Source organism: Puma concolor, chromosome A1, assembly GCF_028749965.1.
Source record: "Puma concolor isolate L17-30 chromosome A1, mPumCon1.1.hap2, whole genome shotgun sequence".
Lineage (NCBI taxonomy): Eukaryota > Metazoa > Chordata > Mammalia > Carnivora > Felidae > Puma > Puma concolor.
The window spans coordinates 212,991,418-213,007,913 of NC_141667.1; the positions used below are offsets into that span (position 1 = coordinate 212,991,418).

The window sequence follows — 16,496 nt, forward strand, 5'->3', positions numbered from 1 at the left end:
TTGGAAGAAGAAGGGTTGTGGCTCTTGTTCCGGTATGATCCTGGCCCTTGTGCTTTGGTCCATCTCCTCCCTTCTTCTGAGCTTCTGGGCTCAGGCTCCTCATTACTTTCTCAATGGATTTTTTCCCACGCATAGTAAAGTTTTTAAGACTCAAAGCAACCAAAACCATGACCTGAGGTATTTTCTCCTTCACTAGGTACCATCCAAGCTTGCAAAGAAGAGCCCATGCTTGCTTTTCCACTTCCTCACATCTTACCATGTGAGGGAAGATAGATTACCGTTGACACTGTGTTGTTGTCCTGCTGGATATCTCACATTCTGGATTTTGCTGATTGCTTTTTTATAGGGATTTTAATTCATCCTTCTGGCAGGTCTTTCCTGTCAACTGGAAGTTTGTTCTAATGGCTTAATTAGATTCAGGCAGAACATTTTTGTCAGCGCAGGTTTTATAAGAGCATGAATTTTTTTATTGTTGTTGTGTTATAAGAAGGGCTGTGAGGCTCGAACTTGCCTGTGTCCTTTAGTGGCTGGGTATACCTATATTTGGCACGTGGCAAAGCTTCATCTCACTCATTCTAATTAATTCTTTCTTGGCTTCTGCCCCCAAGCAAATCTTCAAATCTGAAACTTCTTGCAAAATACCACCAGTGACCAAATCAAGTTTCTGTGATGTGACATGGTTGGCTGTACCCTGAAGCAATACAGGGAAGATGTGTTACAGAACTGATTACTGTGGTGAGAGACTGGGGTTCAGTCCAGCAGGGGGCCCTCTGAAGATCCATGTACAAGGCACTGCACAGCTGTCCCTTTCTTGAAACTGGGATGCTGTAGCATAGATCTACCAATTCCCATCATCCCTTGCTTAAGGACTGTTTTGGGGGCATGCACTTCTCCTTGAACTCCTGTGCTGTTGCAAGAGCACTGCCAAAGAGAACCATCTTTCAAGAGAAAACCTTGAGCCAGAAAAGCAAAGTGGCCTGTTATCATGGTCTGGGAGTGCCTGCCATAGCTTCAGCTGAAATCAGAAGTTGGTGTGACATGGGACACCCCATGCATCTACCAGTGTCTCCAAATCTGATCTGACTCCTAGAGTCTCAAATACACTGACAGCACTGTCCACTTAGTCAACCGTGACAGAAACATCTAATTGCCCTTCTTCATTCTCTTTTTCCTTTTGGTAATATGGAGAGCTCTTGGGGTGTGGGATGAGTGAAAAGACTAAGCAGTAGGTGTCCAGAGAAGAGGGGACTGGAAACGAGTTCAGGCATGCAGGGAGAGAACCCTGACCTCTGAAAGCTGAATTTCTGCCATTTCTAGGAATACTTGGGATGAGGCAGACCTGAATGACAAGGATGTGATGAGTGTGTGTGAGTGTGTGTGTGTATGTGTATCTCAGGGGCACATTTGTTTGTGAAAAATCATTATCTAGGATTACGTGGAATTTAACTTGTGGGTGTGAACTTATTGTGGAAGGAGGGAGATTTGAAATGACCACCATTACAATAAAGCCTGAATGCTGTTGTGAATTGCCTGTATTTGAATACAGGAAGCCTGGACATGTCTATTTTAAAATATGTTAGTTTATTTCTATTTAGTAATAGACACCGAGTTTTAGCTGGGCACAGAGCTACCCCTTTAATGACTATTTCCCAGTCGACCTTGCAGGTGGATATGGTGATAAGACTAAGTTCTCCCCAGTGAAAAATGGCAAAATTATATAAAAGTCCATTAAAGAAGGAATTGTTTGCATTTCCTCTTTCTTCTTTCCTGCAGGCCACAATATAGACATAATTCTAGTGAGTGTGCTTTGCCTGTGAAGATGAGGACAACTCACTAGGAGTTGGAGGAAAAATGATAAAGGAACCTGGACTCATGAAGAACTTACTGGGCAGAACCACCGTGCCAGCCCTATTACTACTCACTTCTGGACTCAATGGACAGAAACAGGTTTCCATCTTTGATCTTAGGGCCTCTTTGGCACAGAAGTTTGGCTTATACACTAACACAATATCCAAGCAAGAATCTTGGGAGATAGTCTATAGTCCTTCCTTTCTCATATACCCGATGGCTCTCTGCATCCCCAAACATACAATTATAGGTCCAGCTCAATCTCTTTAACCTTTCATATCTGTGTCTTCCTAGTCAAGCCCACCACTGCCGCCCCTACTGAGGACCACATCATCTCACTGGACTACAACAGCATTCCCTTAACCATTCTTGCCCCCACAGTCTTGCACTGTCAATTCATTCAGAAGAGTCTCAAGAAAACAAATTCAATTGTGTCAAGTCCCTACTTAAAATTTCTCCATAAATTCACACTCTATGCAAAAACTCCTTGCCATGGCATACAAAGCTTCCATGATCTGATCCTAACTAACCAACATTGCCAGGTTGTTTTCATTCCAGACTTCCCCTCAAATCCTAGGGTCTGGTCAAAACAAAATACATGCTGAACCTGAAGATTCCCATTGTTGGAACTATTACTGTCTGTAGGAACTATAACTCTTTATTGAAGGTATTTCCTTAACTGTCTTCCTCAACATTCTTATCCCCCAACTTCATCTATTACAAATGATGGCTATCCAGACAGGAATATCTGCCAGAGATATCAGAAAATACTGCGTTTTCCCTCTAGGGTTTGTAAGTTGGTAGGGTGTGGGTATTGGGCATCCTGGGAATAATTTTGGCTGCCATGTCATAAAATCTAGCCTGACAGATGATACAGTAGAGATTGCGATTTATACAATATCTGTCTTCAGCATTCTACAAAAAGGAATCTGTAAATTTTAACGTGATACATGTTGACCCAGAATAAAAGACTACCTCTCCCGGGCACTCTCTCTCTCTTTTTTTAATGTTTATTTTTAGAGAGAGAGGAGAGAGAGAGAGAGAGAGAGAGAGAGAGAGAGAGAGCGAGCATGAGAAGGGAAGGGGCAGAGAGAAGGAGAAAAAGAATCCCAAGCAGGCTCCAGGCTCCGAGCTGTCAGCAGAGCCTGACACGGGGCTCAAACTCACAAGCTGTCAGATCATGCCCTGAGCTGAAGTCAGATGCTTAACCAACTGAGCCACCCAGGCACCCCTCTCCCAGACCCTCTTGCAGTTAAGTGTGGCTACGTGGTTAAGACCTGGCCAGTGTCATGTGACTGGAAGCGATGTATGCAACTTCCCTTATAGGGAAGGGTCGTGTCCTCCCCTTCCCCTCTTCCTTATAGTTGGAATATGGACATGAGTGTAAACCAGCTTGGACCATGTGGACCAAAACTATACCCTAAGGATAGCAGAATGGGAAAACAGAGAGCCTGTCCTCACATGACTTTTTAGATGAGGGGCAACATAACAGATTGGAGTTTTATAGGAGAATCCTCTATCTTATTAAAACAGCTCTAGGGTCTCCACATACATACAACAACACCTAGATCATAACTAGTGTATAACTGAGAGGAAAACATTACCCCATGGTATCTTCTCTATACAAAGACAGCCATAAGGACATTGAGACTCTGATCAGACTGTGCCTTGAAGTAAGAGCCATTGTTATTTGCTAGTTACTTCAGAATTAAGGAATAGTTTTCTCTCCCCTCCCTCAACACTCTGGACTAAGATATGGTGGTTTCAAGCTGCTAAAATTGCTTTGGAGGTGAATCTATAAACTGTTAATTCCATTGCAGAGGTGACCATCCAGAGTAGGAACGGTTACTGAGAAAATGTCTCAAAATGGTGGAAATGATATGCTACAATATCTGTTCCTTACCCACCCTGTGTCTAAGGCATGTTTAGTCCATAAGGTTAAAGAAACAAGGAACTGGAGCTGATGGCATAGATAAGGGTGACAGGATGGCCCAGAGTCAAGGAAAGGACACAGAACCTATTGCCAATATGGTTCTCTAAGACTTGGCAGCTTTGATGACCACCATTTTTCTCCTTCATCAAAAAACAACAAACAAAAACCTAGTTTGTACGTATTTAACCATTTGATGGTTCTAAAAGTAGCTTATCAATTCTCTTAGGATTGCTAGTTACATTCTCTAGAAATAATTTTTCCTAATACTTTCCTGCTCCATCATATTTGCTATAATGAATATTTCTTGAAATTAGTTGTAATGATGAAATGGTGTTGTTGAAGACGTGGGTGAGATCTGATGGGAGGACAGAGGCAAAGTGAAACAGCTAAGAAACAACATAAAATGATCCCCAAAGTTCAAATGTAGGCAGACTAGAGATGTCTACATTCTGGTGACCACACTTTAGAATCTCAAAGACAAACTTTCTTTTAAAGTTTAGTGGACTGGGGCACCTGGGTGGCTCAGTCGGTCAATCATCTGACTCTTGATTTCGGCCCAGGTCATGATCTCACAGTTTGTTGAGTTTGAGCCCCACATCGGGCTCTGTTGCTGACTGCATGGTGCCTGCTTGGGATTTTCTCCCTCTCTCTCTAAAATAAATAAACTTAAGAAAATGAAAAAAAAAAAAAAGTTTAATGGACTAATATAAGGCTGCAAACTTTTTATAAATTTCTAACTTATGAACGTTAAAACAAGTTCCATTAAATAATTTTACAATTCATTCATCCACGTTTTATATATTTTCCTCATTTCAGTACAAATTGATAAAAATGACATCAGGCAAAGCACTGGTTTCTAGTTTAATGAGCAGTGAGTAGCAAATTGATTATATTTTAAATAGATTTCTTATGGGTAGATGCCCTCTTCCAACCACCTATTAACCTGGTCATTAGGAGATAAACAACTCTTGCTACTTAGGTATATGTCTAATAAAAAGCTATGATATTGGCACTTTGAAACATCTGGAACCTATATTTTGTTTTGAATTCTCGTTATACACAGTTGTCCTAGATAGTAATCATATGCATAACATATACGCAGAAAGAGGATTCTAAGTCGGTATAGAAAAATTTACAGGCTATAAGCATCTATTCATTTGTTTACACCACTTACATTTACTTAACTATTCTTTTTGTTAATGTTTATTTATTTTTGAGACAGAGCACGAGTAGGGGAGGGGCAAGAGAGAGGGAGATAGAGAATCCCAAGCAGGCTCCACAGCTGTCAGCACAGAGCCCAAGAGGGCTCTAACTCACGAACCATGAATTCACGATTTGAGCCAAAATCAAGAGTCGGCCGCTTAACTGAGCCACGCAGGCGCCCAATAGTTACTTAACTATTCTTGTGTTAATCATGAAGAAATTTGCACTGCAGAAATGTCAAATTTGTCTCAGTTGTGAGGTACCCATTAATATTCACATCCCTTTCAGATAGTAAGTATATAATATCTCTTTAGCTCTATTTTGGGAACGACTTAATAATGCTCTTCTCCCCTTACAAATATTTGAGCAATATGCCTTGTGAAAAAAAATGTAAATTCCTTTTGTAGAAGTGTTCTTGGGACTCTGTCACAAGTGTTCTTATCCTGGGTGTGTGGAAGAACTTCAGAAGTGTCTTAACACCCTTAAAATTATGAAAACATGAACATGTACATTTTTCTGGGCAATGAGTCAAAAACTTTCGACACATTCATCAGGTCCAGGTACAAAGCAGAAAAAACATTACAACTAGATGAGAAAGAAAGGAACTATCATTTAAATTTAATCCTAAACCCAAATTAAGCAAATTATTTGCTAAATTAGTCTTTTATCCTTCTGAAAATGCCAATGACACTTATCACTTGAAGTATGTAAAATAATTTGGATTCTCTGAGCTTTTCAGACATAGAGATACAAAAAAATAATTAAGATCCTTCTAAATCTCACAAAGAAGAGCCCCTGCAAACAATATTTTATTGAGCATTTGCTAAAAGGTGTGTCAATTAATTGTAAAACTGAGACAAAGTTGCTTTCCCATCAAGAAGGGACTTCAACATTGCTAGCTGGGTCACTTGCTGCACAAGCAAGGGTATTCTACATTTATCAGAAACACTAAATTAAGAGTTCAGAAGGCCTGGGTTCTAGTGCCATTTTTATTTGTAACTAACCATATACAAATCACTTATCTATAAAATAATGGTTAACATCTATTCCCTAATTCACAAATATATCACGAAACCAAAATTCTTCCCCCAAAAAACTTCTTTGTAAACCGCGATATTACTGCTAATTAGCTTGTACTTAACTCGAAGGATGAAAATGACAAATTACAGAATTTGTCTTGTATCAATTAGTTGCATACCTTAATTCTGCAGATGGATAATCTGGTTGAGATCAGCACTGTCCTACTTCAACCTAACAAAACAAAAAGCTATCAAAAAGAAGTTACTGGTGAAGAAATTTGGCCAAAAAATAACACTATTAAGAAACAGCTTTCTAAGCTGAGACCAGTGCTTATAACAACATCCCTGATATCACAACGAACAAAAAGTAGCCTTAGGCCACTAGAGCATGTTTACTGTTTTGAGGGAAGACATTCTTAGGAACATATTGCTAGAGCAAGAATCTTATTTCACTAGAAATAATGTTAAACAGGAACGTCCTATGGACTCTTCAGATGCCCAATGAAAATGGCTAAGAAAACATTTGTGTGCTTGTTTTTTTAAATCCTTTTCTCTCTCCCTCTCTTTTTTCATTCAAAATTCAGTTCCCTATCCTGGAGCACACTTCTCAGTACTGTGCCATGGTGTAAAAAATGCTGGCATTCGGCTACTAGAGAATAAACAGAAGAGGAATTAACATGTGGAACAAAGATGCAGAAAGAGGATTCTACGTCGGTATAGAAAAATTTATAGGCTAGAAGCATCTATATTATGTACACCATTTATCACGGATATGCATTGTGACAATCATATGTGTTAAGAGACCCTCAAAAGGTAAGCACCTATATTTCTCTGTATTTAACAAGATCAATTTTGTGTGATTTAGTCTCTATTTCTGGATTTTCCCTTACTTTATGGTGATACAAAAACAAACAAAGAGACAAAAAACAAAGACTGCAGCATGGTTCACAGAGAAATACCCTAATAAAATAACCTTGTATATATACCACTGCTAGGGAAATATTTTAGAGGAAACATACTTTCACTATTGGCCCCAAATGCCATCATCCACTTATGTTCTTTAACTGTCAATTTTTAATACAAAAATACCTTCAAGCTGATAATCATATACAGTGACTGACAAAACTTGATAGAACATTTCAATGCTACACAAAACAGCTCCATACACAGCTTAAAGTTTTAACGTTCTCTGCTGGCACTTGATTTTAGAGTTGATAGACGCAGCAACCACTGATCTCAATAAAATATTCTTTTTAGCTTAAACGTATTTTCAAAACCAGTATTACCTCACAAAAACAGTAAAGAATAAATCACTTCCTGCTGAAGAATCCTCTAAGATGAACACTAAAACTATACAGCCAAAATATTTTAGGAGAGCGTATAAACTTTTTAAGACTAGGAATGACCAATGGATAAAAATTTACATTACTCAAGCATATGTCCAGTGAACAAAAGGATTGTTCCTTTGATTCAATGAAGCATGTACAAGAGATAGATTAAAAATATGATCTTACAAAGCAAGTTACTTTTTCTTTTTCTTTTTTTTCCTTTGGTTTAGAAGGGTGTTTAAATAATTGGTGACACTACCAGAATGGATGTTTTTTAAGATAGAAAAATGGTCACTTTTAGAAAATACATTTTATATTCCAAAATTAAAAGTGAAATTTCTTTTAAAGCAGTAGAATCCTGATTTTTTTTTTCACTTTCTGTGATCGCTTAAGACCATTCTGCACATTATCAAAACGAAATCTCTATTTTATAACCTCTATATATATCCGATTTTTTCCTTTGCATTGAGGAGAAAACCAAACCAAATTGAACAAACTATATTAACTTATAATACTAAAAACTGGCTAGTTCAAAACTTGGGAAATCTACTTTCATTACTCTGAAGGAAAATATAAACCTTCAACTCCCTACAAACAACTTCTAGTCCAATTTTATACTATGAAAATTAAAAAGTTAAATTCCTTGCAGCACTAAACAGAATTATGAAGTTAACAGAAGACTAAGGTAGATCGTTAAAATATAAACAGTGTAACTAACCAAAACAATCCACTGGTGCAACAAATACTCAAACAACGAAAAAAACCACCAAGCATTCTAATCAATTATATAGTTTGTTTTTTGCATATTTTAATCTCAACTTTTAGCACAGTAAATTATTATATAGTTTGATCTCCTGGACTGTTAAAATTTTGTAACATTACATTAATAATTCAAACATAACCCTTTCTAAACCAAATCTGCAGTCCTAATCAACATTTTTTTTTTTTTTTTGGAAAAGGAAAGGATATCTTTTAAAGATACATTCCATAGCAGTAGAAACATCTTAGTGATTCAAAATATTTACAAAGAACCCTGCTGATCCTGTGCATTTCGCTGAGGTGCTACCTGCACCCAGACTTCATCGTCAGAAAAAGAACTTGAACTTCCTGACTCTGAGTCCAGCTCACTGAATCCATCTAAGTCCCATTCAGTACTAGATTCACTCCGTGCATCGTCTTCCTCAGTAATGAAACTCTGCCCAGGTTCAAGGCAGGAAGGATAAACGCGAGCACATAGGCAAATAAAACCAGAGTCAAACTGCAAAAGACCTAACATGGTACCTATGTTAATCCACTGGTCTTCCCTGGTATCGTATTCATAAACAGTCACCCGGTTTTTTTTCCACTGAGGGGTGGTAGAAGTGATGAGAAGCAACTTTTGGCCATGATTGACAATCTGGTAGTTGTGGGTCTCTGAGTCCAAGGGAATATTACTAATCCGCCTCCATTCTCCCCTGGCTGGGTTATAGACCTTCATGACTGGAATGTCACAGATACAGTAGATCTCGTCGTTGAAGACACAGGCTTCCTGAAAGTCACTACGTTTAAGAGAAGCACAGTTCAGCCACATATTATGGCTAGGATCATAGCACAGCATGCGCTTACTGTTCACAGCATAAAGATAGTTCTGAACCACTATTAGTTCAAAGGAATAGAAGGAATGGGGCACAGGAGCCACCAGTGCCCACTGGTTTCTCTGAACACTGTAGCATTCCACTTCCTTCAATTTAACGCCGGTAATCGGGTCTCGCCCACCCAAGATGTAGATGTAGCCATTGAGGTAGGCCACATCCATGCCCTCGCGACACAGCAGGCGGTCGGCAAGCTGCTGCCAACTATTCTGGGCTGGCTTATACACCCACAGGTCTTTCCGGGGCTGGGCAGCCAGGTAGATGTCATGGTCTGGAGAGACACAGACAGCTGAGGAGGTGATAGTCTTAGTGTGAGCCAAGCTGGTTAAAGGGGATGGCATTGTGTAAATGTCCCCTGAGTATGGGTCATAGCAGAGAAAGGGGTCTCTAGGGTGTCCAAAGAAGATCACCATCTCCTTGGCACACATACCCAGTCTCTGAGGTGGATTTTCTGCTACAGATACAATAGAGCTGCTGCTGCTCTCTGGCTTTGGTACCACAGACTTGTACAACATGTCACCATACCGCATCTGCAGGGCCCCTTCGATAAGGTCCAGACAGTACTTCTTCACAATGGGCTTGGTCAGCAGCCCTTCCAGGTAATCCTGATCTTCATCTCTGAAGTGTGTCCAGCGGACACACTTGAAGACTTCCGCAGCGTTGGGACCGCGCTCCTTGGGAGCCGTCTCTAACCACTGCATTGCTACATGACACACTGTCCGCTCACTCTCTATGTCTAGACTATCCAGACGCAGCACGGCCAACAGCTGGGCCAAGCTCAGGTCTGCCAGACTCTCCTCCCGAACTGAACCCATCCGGCTGAGCTGCTTGAAGTTGTGGGCGATGAAGGACTGGGCCTGTGATCGCAGCTTGTGATGGTCGAAGGCATCAGCGAACTTAAGGATGGCAGTGCAGTTGGCCAGGTCAAGGCGGCGGGCTAGGAAGGAGGCACAAGCTTCCCGCACGTACTCGAGCTGCAACATGTCAGAGGCCGCGTAAAGGCGTTGCACGTTGGCCTCACTTAGCGACACGCGACCTGTGTAGCAGTAGTCGACCAGCACCTCGAAGGACTCGGCATCCACATCATGCATGGTCACGCTCGCCTGCTGGCTCTCGTACATGCCACCAGTGAACATGCTCTTGAAGTAGGGACACGCGGCAGCCAGCACGTTACGGTTGCAGGAAAAAAGGCGGCCGGTGCCAGGCCCGCTGCCAGGTGTCACCACCTCGATGGTCACATCACATAACAGCCGCGCGTCGTAGAAAGACTTCAGCTGTGCCAGCAGAGCTGCAGAATGAGCCGTGTCCTTCAGCTCCTCCGGGCCCGTGAAAAAAGCCGAAACTGAAGGCTTGGAAATCCTCTTGGGCCTCCTCCCGCCGCGGGGACTGGCCAGGCGGCGAGAGCGCGGAGCTTCTTCCCGGGACTGCATGATGGAGATGGCGGCGGGGTGCGAGGGCGAGAATGGGTGCAAGGACCGGGCTCTGGCTCCTCCTCGCCCTCTTCTCGCTGGCGCTAGATCGCGGCGTCCCTGAATAAGCAGGGGCCGCACTTACTTAACTCAGCTCTACGCCGCGGTGCCGCCTCCCTTTATCGCGTAGACAGTGCCTGACTCACCCTTTTCCAGTTCCGCGCCCTTTCTCCGTCTCAGCTACCTTACAAGACCGGCTGGACCGAACCGAGAAAGCCGCCACTGCCGCGCTGGCAATACCGGTAGGCGTCCACGAGAACTACAACCCCCAGGCTGCCTTTCGTGCCTCGAGGCACGCTGGGGCCCTCCAAAATCAAGGGGATAGGAGGACGGACCGAAGCCGCTGTGCATGTTGGGAGTAGTAGTTTGAGTGATATCGCGAGGTTTCTTAGGGCGGACTGTTTTAGTTAACAGAATTTGAAAGCGTTAATTCTTCTGGGTTTGTTGGTTTGGAGAATTGGCTTCGAAGTTCCAGGGCAAGATCTCTGTTTTAGTATTCCTTATGTGACTACTCTCTGAGAACTTTTTCGTCTTTATAAAATGGGGATAATAGTTTTCATAGGATTGGAGTGAAAGGAGATAAATTGCATAGGACGCGTCAATACATATTTGTTGATTAGAATAATTACATGCTGAACACCGTACCTAGAATATAGATTCAATCATTGTTAGCCTTTCTTTTGGAATTTATTAAAAAATAACGTACCCGCATGTGAAACCGTGAGCAATTTCTGCAAGAAAACTTCCAGTTCTTAGTGTCGCTTCTTTTGAAAGGTTCCGAAGGTTATTACAATATTTTCAATACTAAACGATATCCGTAGGTTCATTAGGATGTCTCAAAGATGAGGTCCTAGAGGATCGCATACAGGTGGCCTCAAAAATGCAAAGCAGGCACATAAAGAGGTGGGTTATCTCACCAAATACTTCCTCCTGGGGAGCAAGATTATTTTCATAAAGTTCTTAATAGTGTTTTCAAGTCGTCTAATACTGCTCCTTTCATTTCCACAAATCGGTTGAAGATTATGGAATTGTCTTTATTAAGGAGTTTAAACGAGAATTTTAAAATAAAATATTTAAACAGACCTTGTATTGTACTAAAGCACAAGATCCTCAGAGCTTCCTATTCGTACATGTCCTAATATTTTGAATTAATATAGTTCAGTCTATGCTTTACAAAAGTGTTTTATATATGTATTGACTAATATTATTAAATTGTCAAAATCAAGTGCTTAAAGATTGGGATTTGTTCTGTTTTAGAGAAGTTTTACTTAAAAAGTGTGTTGCTTTTGCCGCTAGCTTGTCATGTGTTCCCACAACTTAATGAAATCTTTAGTATTACATTGATAGGTGGATAACACATAGCAGGAGAATAACAATTGTTTTGCTCTCTTTTCCTATTAGCTGAAGAGCTTCTACTGGAAATACTCCAGGGCTCCGGGCTCCTGTACCTTTGTTGGGTATCCCTCTGATACATTTGAGAGAATTAGCTCATTAGTAACACTGATTGCTTCTCCCCTGCCCTAAAACAGCTGGGGGAAAAAGCAATTTACAATTTTTTTATATTGGTAAAATATGCATTAGTTACCGTTTGAAACAATTCTTTAAGAGTACATTTCTTTGACAGTAAGTACATTCACGTTGTTTTGCAACCATCACCACCATCCATCTCCAGAACTATTTCCACCTTGCAGAACTGAAGCTTGTCCCCATTCACAGTAACTCGCCTTTCCCCCTTCTCCCAAACCCCTGGCAACCACCATTCTACTTTCTGTTTCTTTGAATTTGACTGTTAGGTACTGTGTATCAGTTCAGTGATTGATTTTTAACTTCCTTATATCTGCTCTTTGTTAGTTGGTTTAGATGACCTTTTACAGAATCCAAAGTATTTAGTTGGTACTGTGCCCGAAATTCTAGAGCAGTGCTGCCACAGTAGGTCGTGATGCTGCAAACATTTCATGTCTGTGCTAACTGATAAGGTAGCCAGAAGCCACGGATAGCTCCTGAGTACTTGAAATGTGGCTAATGCAACTGAGGTACTGAATTTAAAATTTTAGAAACCCAGCATTGGTTTCTAATGGGTTTTAGAGACCCAGCAATTCAATGGGGAGAGGAAAGTCTGTTCAACAAATGGTGCTGAACAACTGGTGCACAATGTAAAAAAAAAAAAAAAAAAATCTGACTCTGAGGTATGCAAAGATTTTAGGACACAAGAAACACCAATCATAAAAAAAAATGGTAAAATAAACTTTGACAAAATTACAAGCTTTTGCCTATCAAAAGCAGTGAAAAAAAAAGGTAAGTCATATATTGCTATGCTTGCCCTTTTTTTTTCACTGCTTTTGATAGGCGAAAGCTACATATATATCTATATCTAAATCTATATATATATATCTATCTGTAATTCACAAATCAGTGGTCAATAAAAACATGAAAAAGCTGCTCATTGTCATTCATTCTCAGATGTATGCAAATTAAATTCATGAGAAAACACTGCATACCCATGAGAATGGCTAAACTTTAAAAAGGTCAAAAATGCTAATGTTGGTGATGATAGAGACAGGGTGTTGGTAGGTTCTCTTTGGAACCTTCATATACTCATCATAGGAATATAAATTGGTATACCCATTTTATCTATTTATTTAAAGACTTTATTTTTTAAATTCCTGCCACAACTTCATTAACAGCACTAAAATAAAGTCCTTTATTTTCTGTGTTTCCTCAAGATTTCTTATAATTTGCATAATCCTTTACAATGGACTCCATATTCTTCTTGACAGGAAGATAAAAGAACTGTTTTTGCTTGGCAATTACACCTCAGTCATCAACAATCGTGGTTTTATTTCTTCAGAAATGTTTTTTTTTTCCCAACATTTATTTATTTTTGAGAGACAGAGACACAGCATGAGTAGGGGAGGGGCAGAGAGAGAGACACAGAATCCAAAGCAGGCCCCAGGCTCTGAGCTGTCAGCACAGAGACCGATGCGGGGCTCGAACTCATGAACTTTGAGATTGTGACCTGAGCGGAAGTCGAATGCTTAACGGACTGAGCCACCCAGGATCCCCTAGTTCTTCAGAAATGTTTAACTTCAACTCTGCTCATGAATGTTTCCAACAGCAGGATCTACTCTGGCCCTTTTCTTCTGAGGAGGCTGAAGTGTCTCACTGGTACTGCCACCATTTCCATTTCTGGGTGACTTCAACATTCCTTTCTTACAGATCAGACATCCTCTTCCCTGGGGCAATGCCTCTCACCTTTCCCTCTGAATGTTGCTCCTGATTGACTTTGTGTGTATGTGCATGCGTGTATGTCTCATGGACTTCTGGAAATTGTTTCTGTGGACTGGTTTCCATGTATTTGAGTACTCTGCTTTCTGGAACCCCTTCCTCCCAGTTTTCGTTCCAAAATGAATACACCTGTGTAACCCTACTCAGCTTAAGAAATAAAACATTGCCAGCAACCTGGAAGCACCCGCCTCCACATCCTTCTAATCATTATTGACCACCAACACAAGAATATGCTTTTAAAGACCATGTCTTTTAATTTTTTGACTGTTTGTAGTAGTTTGCTGATTTTAGATCCCTTGACTCAATTTCAAAGTCAATTAAAAATATTTCTAAGTTGGGGCACCTGGGTAGCTCAGTTGGTTAAGCATCTGACTCTGCATTTTGGCTCAAGTCATGATCTCCCGGTTCATGGGATCAAGCCCCGCGTCAAAACAAACAAAATAGACTTTTAAAAAAGAGGAAAAATATCTCTAAGTTTATTTACTTATTATTTATTTTTTAAAAATGTTTAATTATTTATTTTTGAGAGAGAGAGAGCACACAAGCAGGGGAGGGGGAGAGAAAGAGAGGGAGAGACAGAATCTGAAGCAGGCTCCAGGCTCTGAGCTGTCAGCACAGAGCTGGATGCAGGGTTTGAGCCCATGAACAGTGAGATCATGACTGAGCCAAAGTTGGATGATTAACTAGCTGAGCCACACAGGTGCCCCTATGTATTATTTTTTAAAGTTTCTTTACTTTGAGAGACAGAGTGCGTGTGTGAGCGGGGGAGGAGCAGAGAGAGAGGGAGAGAAAGAATCGCAAGCAGGCTCTGTGCTATAAGTGTGGAGCCCAATACAGGGCTTGATCCCATGAATGGAGATCATGACCTGAGCCGAAATCAAAAGTCTGACACTTAACCCATCAAGACACCCAGCCACCCCTAAGTTTATTTAAAAAAATTTTTTTTTCACGTTTATTTATTTTTGAGACAGAGAGAGACAGAGCATGAACAGGGGAGGGTCAGAGAGAGAGAGGGAGACACAGAATCTGAAACAGGCTCCAGGCTCTAAGCTGTCAGCAAGAGCCCGACGCAGGGCTTGAACCCACGAACTGTGAGATCATGACCTGAGCCGAAGTCGGACACTCAACCGACTAAGCCACCCAGGGGCCCCTAAGTTTATTTTTTAAATAAAGTTTGTTATTCCTTGGTATTCTAAAGGTATTGTGCGTATGAGGCAATAAACTTTGGCTTTCCAGATTTTTTTTTTTTTTTTACAAAGAACCCTGATTTATTATTGGCTTATTAGTTGATTCCTAACATTTTTCTACTAACAATTAAAAGATGTCAAGTTTATCTTCATAGTGTGAGAGGCTCATCAGTCTATCTGAATGAAGCAGGATTACAGGTTTAATTGAAACTCATTGTCCAAAAATAGTATGTATGACAACTGAAAGTACTCACTGAATAATAGAGATCCTAGATTTTTGCTATTCCAAGTGGTGTTTGTTAGTCTGTAGTACCTGCCATGACCTGGGACCTTGTGGAAATGAAATGAATTGTGGAAATGCAGAACGACAGGCCCTAGACCTTCTGAATTAAAATCTACATCATGGCAAGATCCCCAAGTGATTTGTACATATATAGAGGTTTGGAAAAAAAGAGCATCCAAGATTTTAATAGGTTCATAGCTCCAACTTTTGATTTTTTCCCTCCAAATAAAGTGTGTGCTTGAAGGAAAAGCCAGAGCTGGAGGACGAGGGAAGGGCAAAGACCTTGGTGGTGCTAAGGTCTGGGATTCCTTCCAGGAAGGTGGAGCCTCTTCAGCCTTTGTCTGAAGAAGCACTTTTCCTTTTGCCCTCATTCCCTCTTAGAGCCCACCCTTCCTTGGCATGTATAGAGTGTTAACACTGATCACCAAATGAATAAATCGTAACAAATCAATACCCTTTTCTACTGCTTTCCCTCTTATAATTTTTCACTTTCTTAGTGAAGTTTTGCAGAAATCATGTTTTGGGGTTTATGTATTTAGTGGTTTTCTTCTGGGAAAAAAAGAATTATGAAAATGACGTAATCTAACACTTGACATAGCATAGCTTATTAGACTATGTTCATTTTGCTTTGATTCACACAATGTTTTTTTAAATTTTTTTTTTTTTTCAACGTTTATTTTTGGGACAGAGAGAGACAGAGCATGAACGGGGGAGGGGCAGAGAGAGAGGGAGACACAGAATCGGAAACAGGCTCCAGGCTCTGAGCCATCAGCCCAGAGCCCGACGCGGGGCTCGAACTCACGGACCGCGAGATCGTGACCTGGCTGAAGTCGGAAGCTTAACCGACTGCGCCACCCAGGCGCCCCCACACAATGTTTTAATATTTACATTTTCTTGGATAAATGTTTCTGTTATGTAAAATACGTGACAGCAAAATTTAGTTTCTGTGTTTCTAACCTTTACCCTGAAACTCCCTATGTAATTGAACATTATTTCAAGTTAAATCAGATTCTCCAGAGACATCAATTATTTTAGAGGGCAATGCCTACTCCTAGGTAGATAATAATGATACTGATTCAAATAGTATTAAATTATCTCTCAACTCAGAGAAAGTGAGAGGAAAAACAAAAGAAAGCTTTCTTTAAAGAATGCCAGCTATTAATGTAGAAAGAATGAGAACATCACCATTTTGTAACTCCCAGTGGAACAGCTGATTCAGGCAAAGCAAGCATCATTAACTGATATTAAATCAATGAGATGAAAGGTCATTGGGTGTATTAGTTACATATTTTAGTGTAAGAAATTACGCC

At 40.6% G+C, this 16,496-nt stretch overlaps 1 protein-coding gene across 1 annotated transcript; it reads right to left on the bottom strand.

Annotated features, from left to right (window-relative positions):
- Positions 1 to 5,775: 5,775 nt before the first annotated feature.
- On the bottom strand, positions 5,776 to 10,617 carry LOC112860812 (kelch repeat and BTB domain-containing protein 7). The gene has a single exon (XM_086711229.1). It carries the CDS (start codon positions 10,390 to 10,392, stop codon positions 8,353 to 8,355), a length of 2,040 nt encoding a protein of 679 aa, XP_086567355.1. The 5' UTR covers positions 10,393 to 10,617; the 3' UTR covers positions 5,776 to 8,352.
- Between the last annotated feature and the right edge of the window lie 5,879 nt (positions 10,618 to 16,496).

What these genes read in the sequence shown, in the direction of transcription:
- LOC112860812 (XM_086711229.1), bottom strand. Translation starts at nt 10,392, where the DNA reads ATGCAGTCCCGGGAAGAAGCTCCGCGCTCTCGCCGCCTGGCCAGTCCC.